This window comes from Pteropus alecto, unplaced genomic scaffold (genome assembly GCF_000325575.1).
Source record: "Pteropus alecto unplaced genomic scaffold, ASM32557v1 scaffold177, whole genome shotgun sequence".
In the NCBI taxonomy this organism is placed as follows: Eukaryota; Metazoa; Chordata; class Mammalia; order Chiroptera; family Pteropodidae; genus Pteropus; species Pteropus alecto.
In genome coordinates, this window is record NW_006442207.1 from 11,960,153 (window position 1) to 11,974,815 (window position 14,663).

The following is a 14,663-nucleotide window of genomic DNA, read 5'->3' on the forward strand; positions in this document are numbered from 1 at the left end:
GGAGCTGCTTTTAACCCATTCATCCCCAAGAATATTATAAACTCCCTTTCCCAGGGAGTTAGGCTGGAGGCCCTGGGCTATGACTTGGGAAGAGTCAGACAGATCCCTCCTCTGCCTCCATCTCCTGGTACCCCACGTGGCCAGCTGGCTCTGCCCTAGAGCATCTGGCAGCCTTGTCAAAGACTGGGATGGGTGGTGGAGTAGACGGGAGGCACAGAAGGAAATACAGGCAGGTCTCCTCAACTTTGTCAGCTGCCCATCCCATCCCTCCACTCCCGGCTTCCTCTGGCCTGCGGACTTTTTTCTTCTTCGGGATGAAGAAAAGACACGAGGCCATACCCTTGTCTGTCACTTGACTTGTGTGGGTGGAGCCTGGGATGGGAGCTAGGGCAGAACATGGCTGGAACCCAGGCCATGACCACTTCCAGGCAGGCTGCCAAGACTGCTGCAGCCCAGACTAAGACAGAGCAGGCTGGGGATGGGCCACGGGGCACAGCCGAGCCTTAGCCTTCATCAAAGTTTCCTGTCACTGGCAGGCTGGGCCCAGGGACCTGGGTGAACAGGACTATTGGGAGGCAGCTAGAAAGGGTAGAAGTAACAGATAGGGAAGGGGAGGTTTGCCAGGGCTCTAGTGGATGTGCATAAAGCAATGGAGGACTCACTTAGCTTGACTTACCCTGGTCCACTTTCCAGGCCTCCTCCTCTGGACTCGAGGTCCAAAGTCCTGCCTGGGTAGCTTGAGCAAGGCACTTAATCCTCTTTAGGCCTTTGTTGCGTGATCTTTACAGGAAGGAGAATCACCCCACTCGCCTCAACTCTGGGAGCCACCCTGAAGACTTAATAGGGTGAGAGAAATGGGGGACATAGTGTCCTATGTCACATGTAAGATAATTATCGGGCATTTTTTATTCCCTTTTTTTTTCCTTCTAGCATCCCTAAGAGTAGAGCAAGGACCAGAATGATTTATACTCTTTTCACAGATGAGAAAACTGAGGCCTAGAGAAAGTCATGAAGGACGTTGAGTCAGGATCTCCTAAACCAGAGAGAGGCAGCTGGTGAAGCATTTGGTGAAGGGCAGCAAGTCAGGATCTCCTAAACCAGAGACGGGCAATGTAAAGCACGTGACGCATAGTAGGAGCTCAGTGAACAGTGGCTACCATCGCTCCCCCCAGGGCCCAGGGCTCCCCCAGTCTCCTTCCTTTCTCACCAGCCTGGCCACACAAAATCCCCTCTATCCTTGTTCTCAGAAGCAAAGGGAGGACCAGGCCGGCCACCCCGGAGGATAAAATGGCAAGACTGTGCGCTGCCTTCAGATGCCCACGAGCCTGTGCTTCCTAGTCCTGTCTCTACCCCTATAGCTGGTCCCCCAACTGATCTATCACAATGGCAGCCCTGATCGCCGAGAACTTCCGGTTCCTATCACTCTTCTTCAAGAGCAAGGATGTGATGATTTTCAATGGGCTGGTGGCACTGGGCACGGTGGGCAGCCAGGAGCTGTTCAGTGTGGTGGCTTTCCACTGTCCTTGCTCACCAGCCCGGAACTACCTGTATGGGCTGACGGCCATCGGTGTGCCCGCCCTGGCACTCTTCCTCATTGGTGTCATCCTCAACAATCACACCTGGAATCTAGTTGCTGAATGCCAGTACCGGAGGACCAAGAACTGCTCGGCTGCTCCCACCTTCCTCCTCCTAAGCTCCATCCTGGGCCGCGCGGCTGTGGCCCCTGTCACCTGGTCTGTCATCTCCTTGCTGCGTGGTGAGGCCTATGTCTGTGCTCTCAGTGAATTCGTGGACCCCTCCTCACTCAAGGCTGAGGAAGAGGGCTTCCCACCAGAACATTCCACAGAAATCCTGGCCAGGTTCCCTTGCGGGGAGGGCCCTGCCAACCTGTCAGGCTTCCGGGAGGAAGTCAGCCGCAGGCTCAAGTATGAGTCCCAGGTAAGGCTGTGCAAAGGGAAGCTCTTCTTTCTTCTCTTGGTGATGGCTGCTGGGGAGGTGACGGCATGGCCCCTTGTAAGGCTGGGGGTTGTCCTCAGGGGGCCGAGGTCTCCAAGAAAGCACTAGATTATCAGCGTCAGGTTATCAGAGCTGGGTAACCCATGGGTTAGTGCCTGGTAGGACAAGGGTCAATTCCAGTATCAAATAAGAGTTTTAAATGCTAAAGGAATGTCCTCCTGGCTCAGACTGAGCCTTGATCTCAGTCACAGATTAAATCCCTTACTCCAGCCAGATTTGGCACAAACCCTTGTAAACTTATGAAACATTTGCTGTAGGCCATGAGTTGATAGTAGGGTGTGGCTGGCTCCAGGGACTAGCATGTTCCTATCCCAGGAAGGACCTGTGCCCAGCACTGAATCAGGCACTGTTGACGTAAGGGGAGCCCCTTCAGCCAGGAAGGGGTGTTGAATCAGGAAGCAGCAGCTGCTGCCCTGGTCCCAGCCTCAGCCTTGGCTTAGTTCTGAAGGAGTAGAGGCTGGTGAAGAGGAGAGAGCAAGGGCAGAGACCTGGGCAGAAGCAGAAAACTGAGCTGGGAGCATTAACTCAAAGAAGCAGGAGGTGAGAGACAAGGAACACAAGATGTTTTAAAAAGTGTCCTCTTGGGTACATAAGAAATATAAATAGAGAGAGAAGTAGGGCTGGAGACAGCACCAAAGGAGATGGAAGATGGAAGACAGAGAAATAAAATTATTTGATGACCAAATACCCACAGATCTATGTACAAGATCAAATGGGAAACAAAGATGACCTCAACAGGTTCACACCCAAGCAGGTGTTTGAGATAATAAGCACATGGGCGATTTCAAAACAAGGCAGAGTGATGTTAGAGGAACCAGGATATAGGGTACTCAGGGAAGGCAGAGTGCTCCCAGAGTGGCCTCTGAAGTCTTCCTGTTGGCGGCATCTGGCCTGCACCTCAGTTCGAGGTAGGTTTTGATGGGCTGAGATAATGTGGAAGGGGGCCCGTGGGGCTGAAGGAACAGCACCAGAAATCTTGGATGGCAAAGTCTAAGAACTGGTAAAGTGTGAATTCAAGAGGTGAGGACAAAGTGGTGAAATTAGAGCCCAAAGGGCCTGCTGCCCTTACAGAAGCAGAATCTTCAGCCAGGGAAGTGACAGAGCCAGCTCTCAGGGGGTTCTGAGGCCCCTATTCAGCCCAGCTCACCCTGTGACCAACTCCTCCTATTTCATCCTGGGTGGGTGGGGGGTGAAGGCAGCTCCTTGCCCCTCCTCAACCCTGCCCTTCTCTGGCCAGCTCTTTGGGTGGCTGCTCATCGGCGTGGTGGCCATCCTGGTGTTCCTGACCAAATGCCTCAAGCATTACTGCTCACCGCTCAGCTACCGCCAGGAGGCCTACTGGACACAGTATCGAGACAGCGAGGACCAGCTCTTCCAGCGCACCGCCGAGGTGCACTCGCGGGTGCTGGCTGCCAACAACGTGCGCCGCTTCTTCGGTTTCGTGGCGCTCAACAAGGACGAGGAGGAGCTGGTTGCCAAGTTCTCGGTGCAAGGCACACAGCCGCGGCCACAGTGGAACGCCATCACCGGTGTCTATTTGTACCGCGAGAATCAGGGCCTCCCACTCTACAGCCGCCTGCACAAGTGGGCCCAGGGTCTGACGGGCAACGGCACGGGCCCAGACAACATGGAGATGGCCCTGCTCGTCTCCTAAGGGTCCTGTTCCCGCGCCCTTTGCAAATAACAGTCCTTGGTCCTAAACTGAACCCCACAGTCTGCTCACATCAGCACATCGGCAGGGGACTTTTTAAAACCATAGTTTTAAAAAAAAAAAAAAAACAGGCCAAGAGAAAGAAACAAAGTAATCTAGGTGCAGAGAGGAGAGCCGGTAGACAAGGTGGCCAGCTCAGACCTGAAGAATTCCCCTCTCCTGTTGCCACCTGCTACCTGGTCAACAGCTCTGGGGAAAAGAACCTTTCCCAGAATTAACCCTTAACTATGATATGAATGGCCTTTTACTGTTGGGACTCCAAGGCTGAGAAGCCCTGGCGAGCAGAGCCAGATGACAATGAAATTCACAGTAGGCTACCTGTATAGGATATCACTCAGTTAATTTGTTATTGCATATGTTATTGTCTAATTGCATATGGACACCCAGTTCAGTGGTGCTCAGCTGGGAAGCTGACCCCAATGTATGCCACTGGCTTTATTTCATATGTTTACCTTTTTAATAAAGCTTTTCTAAAAATCTTTTTGATAAAAGTACTAGCTTAGTATCTGCATGATTGGATGGACCACAGCAGATTAATGGTCATGGGGACAGGCCCAAATCCCATCCCCTGTGGGAGGGGACAGAGACTATGATGGATGGAAGGAAGGGCAGGGGAACAGGAAGCCCCACATGGCAATGCCTGGGGCTGATGATCTCTTGGCAACTGGATTCGGATATCTGCTATGATCTGGGGAAACAGATGGAGCCTGGTCTTTCTCAGGGAAGCTCAACTTAAATTTCTTGAGTCAGAAGACTCTACACTCAGTAGGGCAGACTAGTCCTTGTAACCTAGTGCTAATAACCAAGAATGAGGCCAGCCTGGCTTCTCCTCCCTCCCATGCCCATCCTTGCCTGATTGCCTCCACCACCTCTAAAACCTCTGATGCTCTCCCTTGTCCCTGTCCTGCTTCCTGACATATGCCTCGGTCCTTTCCCATGGAAAAAGCTCTCCAGACCTCAGGACATTTAAAACTCTGCCAAAGAAAAATGTTGAATTTTCTCAAGACTGAGCCAAAAAAGAACTGGCTTCAACAACTAGTCATGTCTGTGCTGGCCTCCACGAACTCTGGAGCACCCAGGATTGTTACCTACCAAATGAGGTGGAGAGACCGTCTTTCTAGGAATTTTATGAGGGTTGCAGGAAGTAAGGGTAGGGCAGGTCCATCATGTCCCCTATACCTCATGACTCAAGGAAAACCATCAAATCAATCAATGCTCTCCATTCAGCAACCTCTCTCTCCAGAAGAACTACAAGGAGACACAGAGAAACTGCGGCTCTCCCCAAAGCCATATGGTACGTCAGATTAGGTCCTCACTGAGCCTCCTACCTGCCAGGCCTTGTGGCAGTACATAACATGCATGCTCTCATTTCATCCACAAAACCCTTCGAGGTAGGCTTCTTTTAACGCCTTTTCACAACTAACATACCAATTTGGAGAGGGAGGGTTATCTGGCCTTGGTGGGCGGGGAAGAGACGTTACCAGAAGTTTATGCCAATTACCTATGGCTTTTCTCTCAGGCGTTCTGGTTCCCCCATCTTTCTTTCTGGGCTCTGCCTTTCTCTTCCTGTCCCAACCTCACATGCTCCACAAAAAGACACATGGCTGAGCTGAGCTAAGGGTAAAGGAATGGCCAGAGACCCCGAGAACTAAAGGAGGGGGCCTGCTCCCTGGGCCCTGCTGACCCCCTCCTTGCTGGACCAAGAGCCTGCCAGGGCCAAAGTGGGATCCTGACCATAAGACTGTCAGGAGTCACTCCTATTCCTGCTCCCCGGGCACTCCCATCAAGGAGAGACCCTCGGCTCTTCTTGAGCCCGCGACCACTAAGCACCCTCAGAAAAGGAAAAAGATAAATTTGCTATCTGAGATAAAATAAACAAAAGAAATTATAAGAAATCTTGAATTCTTTTTATCCTAACAGGATTACCCCCCAGGTACTGCAGAAAAAGCAGCACTTAAATAGAGTCCTCAGGCAACACAGTTTTCAACTGCCCAAGTGCCTGAGGTTTGATTGAGCCGGCCCACTGCTGACAGTGGCTGTCCGGAGCCAGCCACCACTAGTCCTCCAACACGGAGCTCTTAGCCTCCACGTACTCCAGGGCCTTCGCCTTCACTGACTGCACGTCCTTCTCAGTGCCATGTTGTTTCTCATAGTCCAAGTAGCGCTTGAAGAAGAATTTCATTCGTTTGGGAGCCAGACTCAGGTGAATGACCCGCTCGAAGATGTCCCTATGAAGAAGAACAGGGCGGCATCTGCCTCTCAGTCTCCGGCCACGTGATTCTTGGCCAGCCTTTCTCTACTTGCTCTCGGGCTCCGGAGCCGGGCCCTCTGTTACCCAGCACTCCCACTTCTATCTTTATCTCAACTACTATTAAAAATTCCCATCAAGTCCCATTAAAAGAGAGAGAATACCACCCTCATTTTCCAGCTGAGCAGGCAGATGACCCAGAGATGTTAAAGGACTTAGTGGCCTGAAGTCACACGGTGAATCAAGACAAAGCTACTGGGATGGGAATACACATGCTATGGATCTGTGAGAAAAGCTCTGCTAAAGACTCACTGATGGGCTTGGGTGAGGCACTGGTTCTTTCTGGACCTCAGTCTACCCATCTCTAGTCCTCCCTGCCTTGTGGGGACACCGGTGGACAACAGTGAGATTACGCCTGTGAACACTCTCTACAATGAGAGCCAAGTACAATGCTAATCATGAGAAAAACCTACGTCTCCTGACCCCCAGGCCAACAGCCAGCCTACCTCCCCACCCAAGGTTCCAGACACTGACCACAGGCTAGTCCTTGAGGCAGAAAAAAATGTTGGAAAAGTAAATTCCATTGGACCTGGTATGTCATGTCAAAGCTGCTTTTCCAGATAGAGTAAGACAACTGGGGATGCTGGGATCTGCTGTGGGGCTAAAACTCACCCCCTTGGCTAATGTCCCCACACCCCCATAGGGAATTCAGCCTTGATCTGTCTTCCCCTCTCACCGGACTTCCTTCTGGCTGCCATGCTTAATGGTCATGTCGATGTAGACGGACCAGACATCCGTGCGCTTTGGGTAGATGCTCAGTGTGTTCTCAAAAAGGGCTTTGGCCCGCTCTGCATCCCCCAGCTGGAACTCGAGTTGGGCAAACTTGGCTATTACATCCACATCTGCAGGAAGAGGACAGCTCAGGCACACAAAGCAGACAGACCCCATGGCACAACACAATGTGCTGCAAGGACACGAGTCTCATTCTTGACTCCCCGGTCTTAGATCCCAAGACCCAGGTGATAACAAGATAACGATGGGGTGACTTTAGGGCCAAATACACAGATGGGCACTCATCTATGACTCCCACTGCAGATACCCTACTCTCTGGGTCCAGAAAGGGTAGGGGACAGGGATGACAGAATTAGTGCTAATTGCTTCTTGTTCCTCCATTTTCAAGGTTTAGCATTTGAAATGCAATGCACATTATGTTCATGAGCATATAAACAACAGAGACAGCTATGTACCCTCCATAAGGCTTCCAATCACCATCTCAGATGAGGAGACCCACAGTCTCTATGCCCCAAGAGCCTATGTGTTCAGGAATTGGACCGGTAGGTGGGAATGAGTACTCACGCTCTTTATTAGGCAGGCACTCGAGGGCTCGCTGCATCACACGGTGACTGGCCTCAGCCTGGCCCCTACGCAGGAGGAAGGCACCATATTTGATCCAGACAGTTTTCTCCTGCCGGAAACGCTTCAGCATCCGGTTGTAGAGTTCACTAGCTTCCTGTGGGAAAGAAAAGGCAGGCTAAGCAAAGTGTGATGCAACAGAGGGAGCAACAGTAGACACAGGCAGTTCTGTTCGAGAAAAGACAGACTTGGGCTCAAAGACTCCAATCACTATGCAGGCCCGATTCTAGATACTGAGGGGTGAGGGCAGGCTCACAGAGATGAGGAGGCGTAACATGACGGGCAGTCTCCCTACTAATCCTGTGTCTGTGAGGAGGTCCTGAAACTTGAACTGGTTCCAGAACGTGGGGGTTCTTCCCTGAGATTTCCCCGCTGCCTCTGTTATTCCCAAGAGTCAGTTTCTGAGTGACTGGGAACCTTGTGGCAGCAGGCCGCTTGGCCCAGACTCCTACCTGAAATTTCTCTGACTTGGTGTAGATGTCAGCCAGTTGGAGAAAGACCTTGAGAGGCTCGTTGTACTGCACGGCCCGCTCGAAGACCTTGGTCAGTGACTCCTGAGAGCCGTACATGTTTTCTAGATTCAGCAGTGCCACCCACACGTTCAGCTTCTCCTGCTCCTCTCTGGAGTGAGAACAGTCAGCACATGAGCTCTGTCGCCTCAGCCCAGAGCCCCCCATTCTCCTCTGGGGATGTCAACTGGAACTCCATCCTCCCCAGGCTCCGTCCACGTCCTCAGTTCCCACCGCCAAGTGCAGGCACTGAGAGGTCCTGTCCCCACTGCAGCTCACACAGAAGCGGGAACTCCAACCCTGACTGCTGAATCTGGGGCTCCCAGACAGAGGCTCCACCTGGTCTACCTACATTCCTAGGAAAGGAAACCTCCTAAATCTCAAACTGGTCTGAGGTTTGGGCTGGAAGGAACAGAATCTCGGGTCTGATCCTCACTCCAGCTAAGAGAATGAAGTAAAGGACAGCCATCCCTCTTCACTAGCCTTGAGGAAACTCACTTACTCTCTGCCTAGGAAATGGCCACCTACAGGGTTTTCACCCAGGTATGTGGAGAGTGTGTTCCTTATTCTACTTCTGCTCTAAGTTGGGCACCTTAAGTTAGGGACTCTTGTAAATGCTGCCCTTAGCTATTTCAGTAAAGAGAACTATAAAATATAAATGAGCAGATCTATTTCACAGATGGCACATGGGCCCCTGGTTTCAGTCACCCCAACTGCTATCGGCCTACTAAAGAGGAAATGACCCACAGCATCCAGGGGAGACACGGCCCTCCCTGTCAAATGATCCCTCCTTCAAGCAGAAGGGACAAAGCCAAGACCTGAAAGAGATGGTCTTGAGAGCCCGCTCAGCCACAGCCCGGGCTTTCTCGATCTCCGTGGCCTGCAGGTGGAAGGCCATGTACTGCAACCACAGGATGGAGCTATTTGGGGAGCTCAGCACAAGTCTGTCAAAATCGTCTGCTGACTCTGGCTGTCGTTTGGGATCCATCAGCGCCTCCTCGATGCGAGACAGCTCTTTCTCTGCCTTCTGCTTCTCCAACTCCCTTTCCTTCTTGCTTTTCTTCTTCTGCTATGCAAGGCAAAAAATAAATGAGTAATCTGCTTCTCAGGGACAGCGTTGTGGTGGGAGGAACTCAAATTTAGAGGGGGTATCTCCAACTCCCTTTCCTTCTTGCTTTTCTTCTTCTGCTATGCAAGGCAAAAAAATAAATGAGTAATCTGCTTCTCAGACTCTGGAGAGGTCTGTGGTGGAAGCCAAAGTTGGCAGGGGAGCCCTTGAGCTCTATAAATACTCCTTGGCCAGAGACCGCCCCACCCGGCCAGAGGAGACACCCACAGGCTAGGACAGTGCACAGGAGACTGACATCAAGGGGTGCTTGCAAAAAGGACAAAGCCCTGCAAAATACGACACCGTGGCTTGCTGTGACTTCTCGTCCTCCTCGCTGTCTGAGCTCTCTCCTCGAGGTGGCAAGGCCGGGGTCAGAGAGTCTAGCCCAACGTCCCAAACAAAGCCGGATGACAGCTTTAGCCGGGGCACTTCTGCTGGCCTGGTCTGCTTCTCCTGGAAGATCATGGAGGCGTGTGAAGAAAGCACTGGGCTCAGGCTGCTCCCTGTTCCCCAGCCCCATTCTATCTGGAAAGGCAGGGACTCCACCACCCGAAAGAACTTTCCCCTCCTCCCAGGGCCCAATCACTTGGGAAACTTTATAGTAGAGATAAACGGCTTTCATTGTAGATAAATTGATTCAGGTACCAAATTTTTTTAAAACATATGCACGGCATATACATATATACACACACATACAACATATATGTATAAAATAAGAGTCAAGTTAAGACAGAGGTATGACAAATGTTCTGACGGGGGTGGGGATGTGATACCTGAAGTATCTGGGAAGCCCTTCCACACCCGGTCCTCAGTTCTCATTTTTCAGAGGGAAACTCAGGCTCGGGAAGACCCAGCCTGCTCTTTACCTGCCCATCCCACTAATTTAATTCAGTTCCTTTCAATAAATCGAAATTTAATTCTGATTACAACTTATTTTATGCAACCCATTCTATGGGTAAGACAGGGGCCCTATTCTCAGGGGGCTGATGACCAGCTGAGGAAACTAACAGCCCCCACTTTTCATCTTACAGGAAATGAGAGAAGAAGGTGATGCTAAAGACAGCCCAGCTCTCAGGCAGGGTCAAGGACTCCCCTCCCCAGGGCAGCTCTCCTCCCCCATGCGATGCTGTCCCTTACCGCGAGCAGCACCCTCGTCTCTGTCTCCTCTTCTCCTTCCCGATAATACACCTCGACGCCACTGTCATCCTCCTCTGATGGAGCAGCTTTCTTTTGCTTCTTCATTCTTTCCTGAGATGACAGGTGGGTAACTGCTGAGCCACCCTTCTTGCCCAGGAGCACCCTGGGGCAGCCCGAGGCAATGCCCTCCCTCTGCCCCTCTTGGCACCACCCAGTCTGGCCTCCTCCACACTCATGCGGCTCTCTGTCCAAGAGAAGACAAAGCAGCTGGCTAGCTGGCTTTTGAAACGCTCTCCTTTTCATGTGAGTGGAGGCCATCCTCCCTGGGGATATACCTGCTCCTTTCCAGACTCCGGCCGTGGCCGCTTGCCCTGCTTCCTCGCTCGTGGTTTCTGGGGCTCGCTCTTCTCCTTGCTGGGCAGTGGCTCCTCCTCCTGTCCCTTCTGGTTCTTCTTCTCTTTCCTTGGCTGGTTCTTCTTCTGCTCCTTCTTTTCCCCTTTGTGGTCTCTCTCCTCTGCCTCTAGTTGCCTCTCGTCTTGCTTTAGAAGTGGTAGTCCTAGGGAGGCAGGAAACACGTCCGGCCTCCCCGTGTCGCCAGGGAGGAACGATAGCTCCACCAGGTTCTTCTGGTGGCTCACACTGCGAAACAAAGACACATACGAGGTACAGCGGGCCCGGCAAGCAGCCCACGACTTTCTGCACCCTGCCTTTGAATCCATTCAGTATTCTTAGGAATGATCTGCACATTTCCCAGGCTTAGTAGTAAAATACAGAGGGAGGCTGTGATGACCCTCTACTCTGTCCTCAACAGATGCTCATGCAGACAAAAGTGTCCACATCTGCTTTTAGGTGCTGAGGTAGAAGGCTTCAAACAAATGGGCTTTGTTCATCTGAACAAGCCATTATATTTAAAGTTTACCTCTAAAAATCTACTCCCAGGGCTCCCAGAGAAAGGGGAGGGGGACGGAGAAGGCCCTTACCTCAGTACCTTGGCTGTGAGCAGCTTCCCTTCAGGGAGGTGTCTGTTATAAAGGGTTTTCTTGGATGGGCTGTACTGGGAGACATGCGGGTACTGGGCCAAACCCACAACTGAGGGGCCAAGGCTGACAGGAGAGAGACAAAGGTCCTGTGGTCATAAATACAACAGAGTCCCAGACAAGCCTAGTGCCTCTGCTTTCCCAGGGACCCGAGTTCTAACCAGGACTTATGACAGACATAAGTTCCTGGCATTCAAAAGGCTAAAGAGGGCTTTGTAAACTGGAAAAAAATTATCAAGCACAATGAAGATATGATTGAAAGGTATTTTTCACCCCACATTAGAGCGTCACAATGTATAAATCATAAACTGCTGGAAAGACAAAAAGAAAAAGAAGAAACATAATAGCAGAGAGGGCTGTACTATCTGGTGGTTGTGAATGTTATATAATTTCACAGAACATTTTCAAATCATGATCAAACACTAAATCAAATACATCTAAATATATTTGAAGTTGAAATTGGACATGCCGTATTCTTTGCCCAAAACACCAAGTAAGAATAATTCGAAACATTTTTTAAAGTATAAAACAATCTGGAATTTAAAAAGCTGGTAGAAACTCATAGAGCCTCCTTCTTTCACATTCCTTTCAGAGAAGCTGACTGAGGGACGCAGCAGACCCCAGACCAGGACCGACCCAGGAAGGGCACTCGGGTCTGGCCCACGTCTCCAGGCTCTGCCTCACTCACCCAAGGAGCACGCCATGCGGCTCAACGGACTTCACATAGCCCCTCAGGAGCTGCCCTTCCTCGATGTCCTGGATGGAGTTAATCTCAGGATCTGGTATTTTGCTTTTTGTCTCTGGGTTTGTCCTGAAGAAATAAAAGGCTTATATACACATACCTCTAATTCCCCTTTCCCGACACTCACCCCCAACTTACCTGAAATAATCAAACTTTATATGCAAGAATATGACTCTGGACCTGACCGTAAGATATAACCTTTAGAACCCAGCCCTACTCTCTCCTAAAGTCCTGTCAGCTGGGGACACATGTCTACGAGCTGGCTATAGAGAAAAGGAAAGAGGCTGACCAAGCTAGAGGAACATCAAATCTAAAGCTCTGACCTTATCAACACCCATGTCTAACCACGTAACAAGCTGACCTCAGGCCAGTCCACTTCATGACACACTCACCCCACTGTGGAGCCCCGTGTTCCCCCTCACGAGGCCACCATCTGGCAACCTTGAGCACCCACATTTAGATGTCTGAGCCTTTCCCGGGAAACAAGAGCCTGAGCAGACAGGTTCTTCTGGCAATTGGAGTGTCCTTAGCTTTTCTGGATAAAAACGGGGCAGGGTATAAAGTGGCTAAACAGAGAAGAAGTGTGGGAAGCCCAAAGACCGTGTCAGAGCCATGTAGCCTCCCCTCAGTCCTCCAGGTGGGTTCTCCACTCTTGTTCCAACATCAAAGATACCCACCTGGATGATCGCAGTGACAAAGTCAAAACATGACCTGCAGTGGATAGGACGTAACACCTGGAATGACAGCAAAAGAGAAAGAAACACTGACTTTTCAGCATCTCAGGAGACAGCAAAGGGCCTTGGCTTCCTCTCCACAAGGCTGACCAACAGGCAAGAGCAAGGAGACGTGAGACCTGGGCTGTTCTTCATTTTTTTGAAAATTTGCTGAGGTAGTCCTCTCTCTGGGCCTCAGTTTCCTTCTTTCGGGTAAAAATAACACTACCTGCTACTCTTACCCAAGAAGGGGCTGAGAGAAGAAAATAAGAGGAGACGCGAAAGCCCTCTGGCAGGTGCAGAGCCATATGGTGAGTATTCAGGAGATGAGACCAGCCCAGTGTCAGGACCCGGGAGTGTGTGATCTCAGTGGAGAGAGAAGGCAGCCACAGGGCACTATGACCGGGGACGACCTAGCTACTAGTGCAGGAGACTCGTGGCAACAGTTCAAAGCGGGCCAAGCAGTGAGGCCTGAGCAGGGGAGGCTTCCAGGCGGTAAGCAGAGTTTACTCTTTGGTTGGATTTCCGAACTTATTTAATCTAAAATGGCAATTAGTAGCCCAAAGCCAAAAAGTATAGAAATTTAGCAGTAGAGAGGATCTCAGCAATGGTACAGTCCAAATCTTTTTCCACAACAGGCATCTGCCTTTTATAACAAGGTAAATAGCCCCTAAAGCAGGAAAGGACCTCGAGGGATCGTCTTTCTTTAGGCAATTAATTTATTATCCACACTTGACAGATGAAAGAATTACAACTGAATACAACTCATAGGTTTGACTATAAATAAATCTGTTTAAAATAGTTTGCTAAAACTCACACCCTCATTTTATAAGCCTCAGAAGACAAAAAGCAGAGATGATCCTGGATTTCTCTGTGACTCATTTATTTCCTTCTCCTAAGCCCTGGATATTTTTGCATTGTTAGCTCTGATCAGTGGTTGAGAATTTAGGCAGGTGCTGGTGGCTGGGGCACTAGAGATGGGAAAGAGCAAATTACTACTTTTCAGTCTCTACCTCCTGAAGGTGACATTGTTATCTCACTTTGAGTCTCCAAAAAGTCTTTATTGTATCAAGCTGAAATTTACCTTTTCAATCCTAATTTAGTCAGGCTATAAAATGGTTTCAAAACTCTAAGGTAGGCTCATTTTTGTGCATCTAAAAGGTTCATAAATAAATGGCCCCTCCTCTGCAAAAAGTGATAATTCCTTTTACAGAGAACGGCTACAGATCAGTTTTTTAAAAATTAAAAAGATGAATGTTTCAGTATAAAAACAAGTGCAACTTGGACAAGCAAAGCACATAACAAATGTAAACACTCAATAAATGTAAAAAGTGACCATGAAAACATGAGAAATGAAAATTAAAATGAGGTCAATTTTTGTCTATTCAATGGCTCAGATTAGAAATTAAGACTATCCAGTGTTGATAGAGATGTGAGAAACAGATAGTTATATTTAGTGCTAATGGGGCTATAAATTAGCACAGTCCTTTTGAAGGGCATTTTGACAAAAAGTATAGCATCGTTTGACCAATTTTACTTCTAGGAATTTATTTCATGGATACACTTGCACCAGTATTGAAACATAGGTGCAAAGATATTCACTTCAGCATTAGTGTCCCTCAGCAGAGAAATGTTTAAGTAAGTTACAATAAAAAAAGATCCCCACATAACAGAATACTTACAAACAAGTTAAAAATAAGGTAAAAGAAAAGGTTAATTTAGATATATCAGCATAAAAAAAGTCTATGATAAACTGCTGTGAGAAAAAAACAAGTCACAGAATAGTATATAAAATTAAATTCTATTATATAAAGGAAAATTATACCTAAATATGTGTTAAAGTCTTGAAAGACAGAGACCAAGATATATAATAACAAAAAGTTGTGGCGATAGAGAGGAGCCATGGAAGTTTTCATTTTCTATGCAATATTTTATCTGGTATATAATCATGCATTGCTTCTATAAAAAAAAAAAAAAAAAAAAAAAAAAAACACCCAAACTCTCACAACAGCGTAAACAGGGAAAAAAA

General features: G+C 49.2%; 2 protein-coding genes across 6 annotated transcripts in view; one reads left to right on the forward strand and one right to left on the reverse strand.

The window, feature by feature from the left end:
• Positions 1–4,206, forward strand: part of CALHM2 (calcium homeostasis modulator family member 2) — a 5,202-nt gene extending 996 nt beyond the window's left edge. Inside the window, exons 2-4 of one of the 5 annotated variants that reach the window (XM_006920891.3) lie at positions 765–845; positions 981–1,938; positions 3,254–4,206. In XM_006920891.3, the coding sequence (XP_006920953.1) occupies positions 1,384–1,938; positions 3,254–3,670 (972 nt within the window). In that variant the 5' untranslated portion in view covers positions 765–845; positions 981–1,383 and the 3' untranslated portion in view covers positions 3,671–4,206. The remainder of the gene's footprint in view (positions 1–764; positions 846–980; positions 1,939–3,253) is intronic. The other 4 variants (XM_015596352.2, XM_015596351.2, XM_015596354.2 and 1 more) reach the window with 4 other exon arrangements.
• Positions 4,207–5,612: 1,406 nt separating this feature from the next.
• The window catches only part of PDCD11 (programmed cell death 11), a 44,802-nt gene continuing 35,751 nt past the window's right edge, over positions 5,613–14,663 (reverse strand). The window contains exons 26-36 of the mRNA XM_015596319.2: positions 12,599–12,779; positions 11,868–11,990; positions 11,123–11,245; positions 10,478–10,781; positions 10,143–10,253; positions 9,309–9,458; positions 8,716–8,963; positions 7,841–8,009; positions 7,332–7,485; positions 6,712–6,877; positions 5,613–5,955 (exon numbers count right to left, since the gene is read on the reverse strand). Of these exons, the coding sequence (XP_015451805.1) occupies positions 5,784–5,955; positions 6,712–6,877; positions 7,332–7,485; positions 7,841–8,009; positions 8,716–8,963; positions 9,309–9,458; positions 10,143–10,253; positions 10,478–10,781; positions 11,123–11,245; positions 11,868–11,990; positions 12,599–12,779 (1,901 nt within the window). The 3' untranslated portion in view covers positions 5,613–5,783. The remainder of the gene's footprint in view (positions 5,956–6,711; positions 6,878–7,331; positions 7,486–7,840; positions 8,010–8,715; positions 8,964–9,308; positions 9,459–10,142; positions 10,254–10,477; positions 10,782–11,122; positions 11,246–11,867; positions 11,991–12,598; positions 12,780–14,663) is intronic.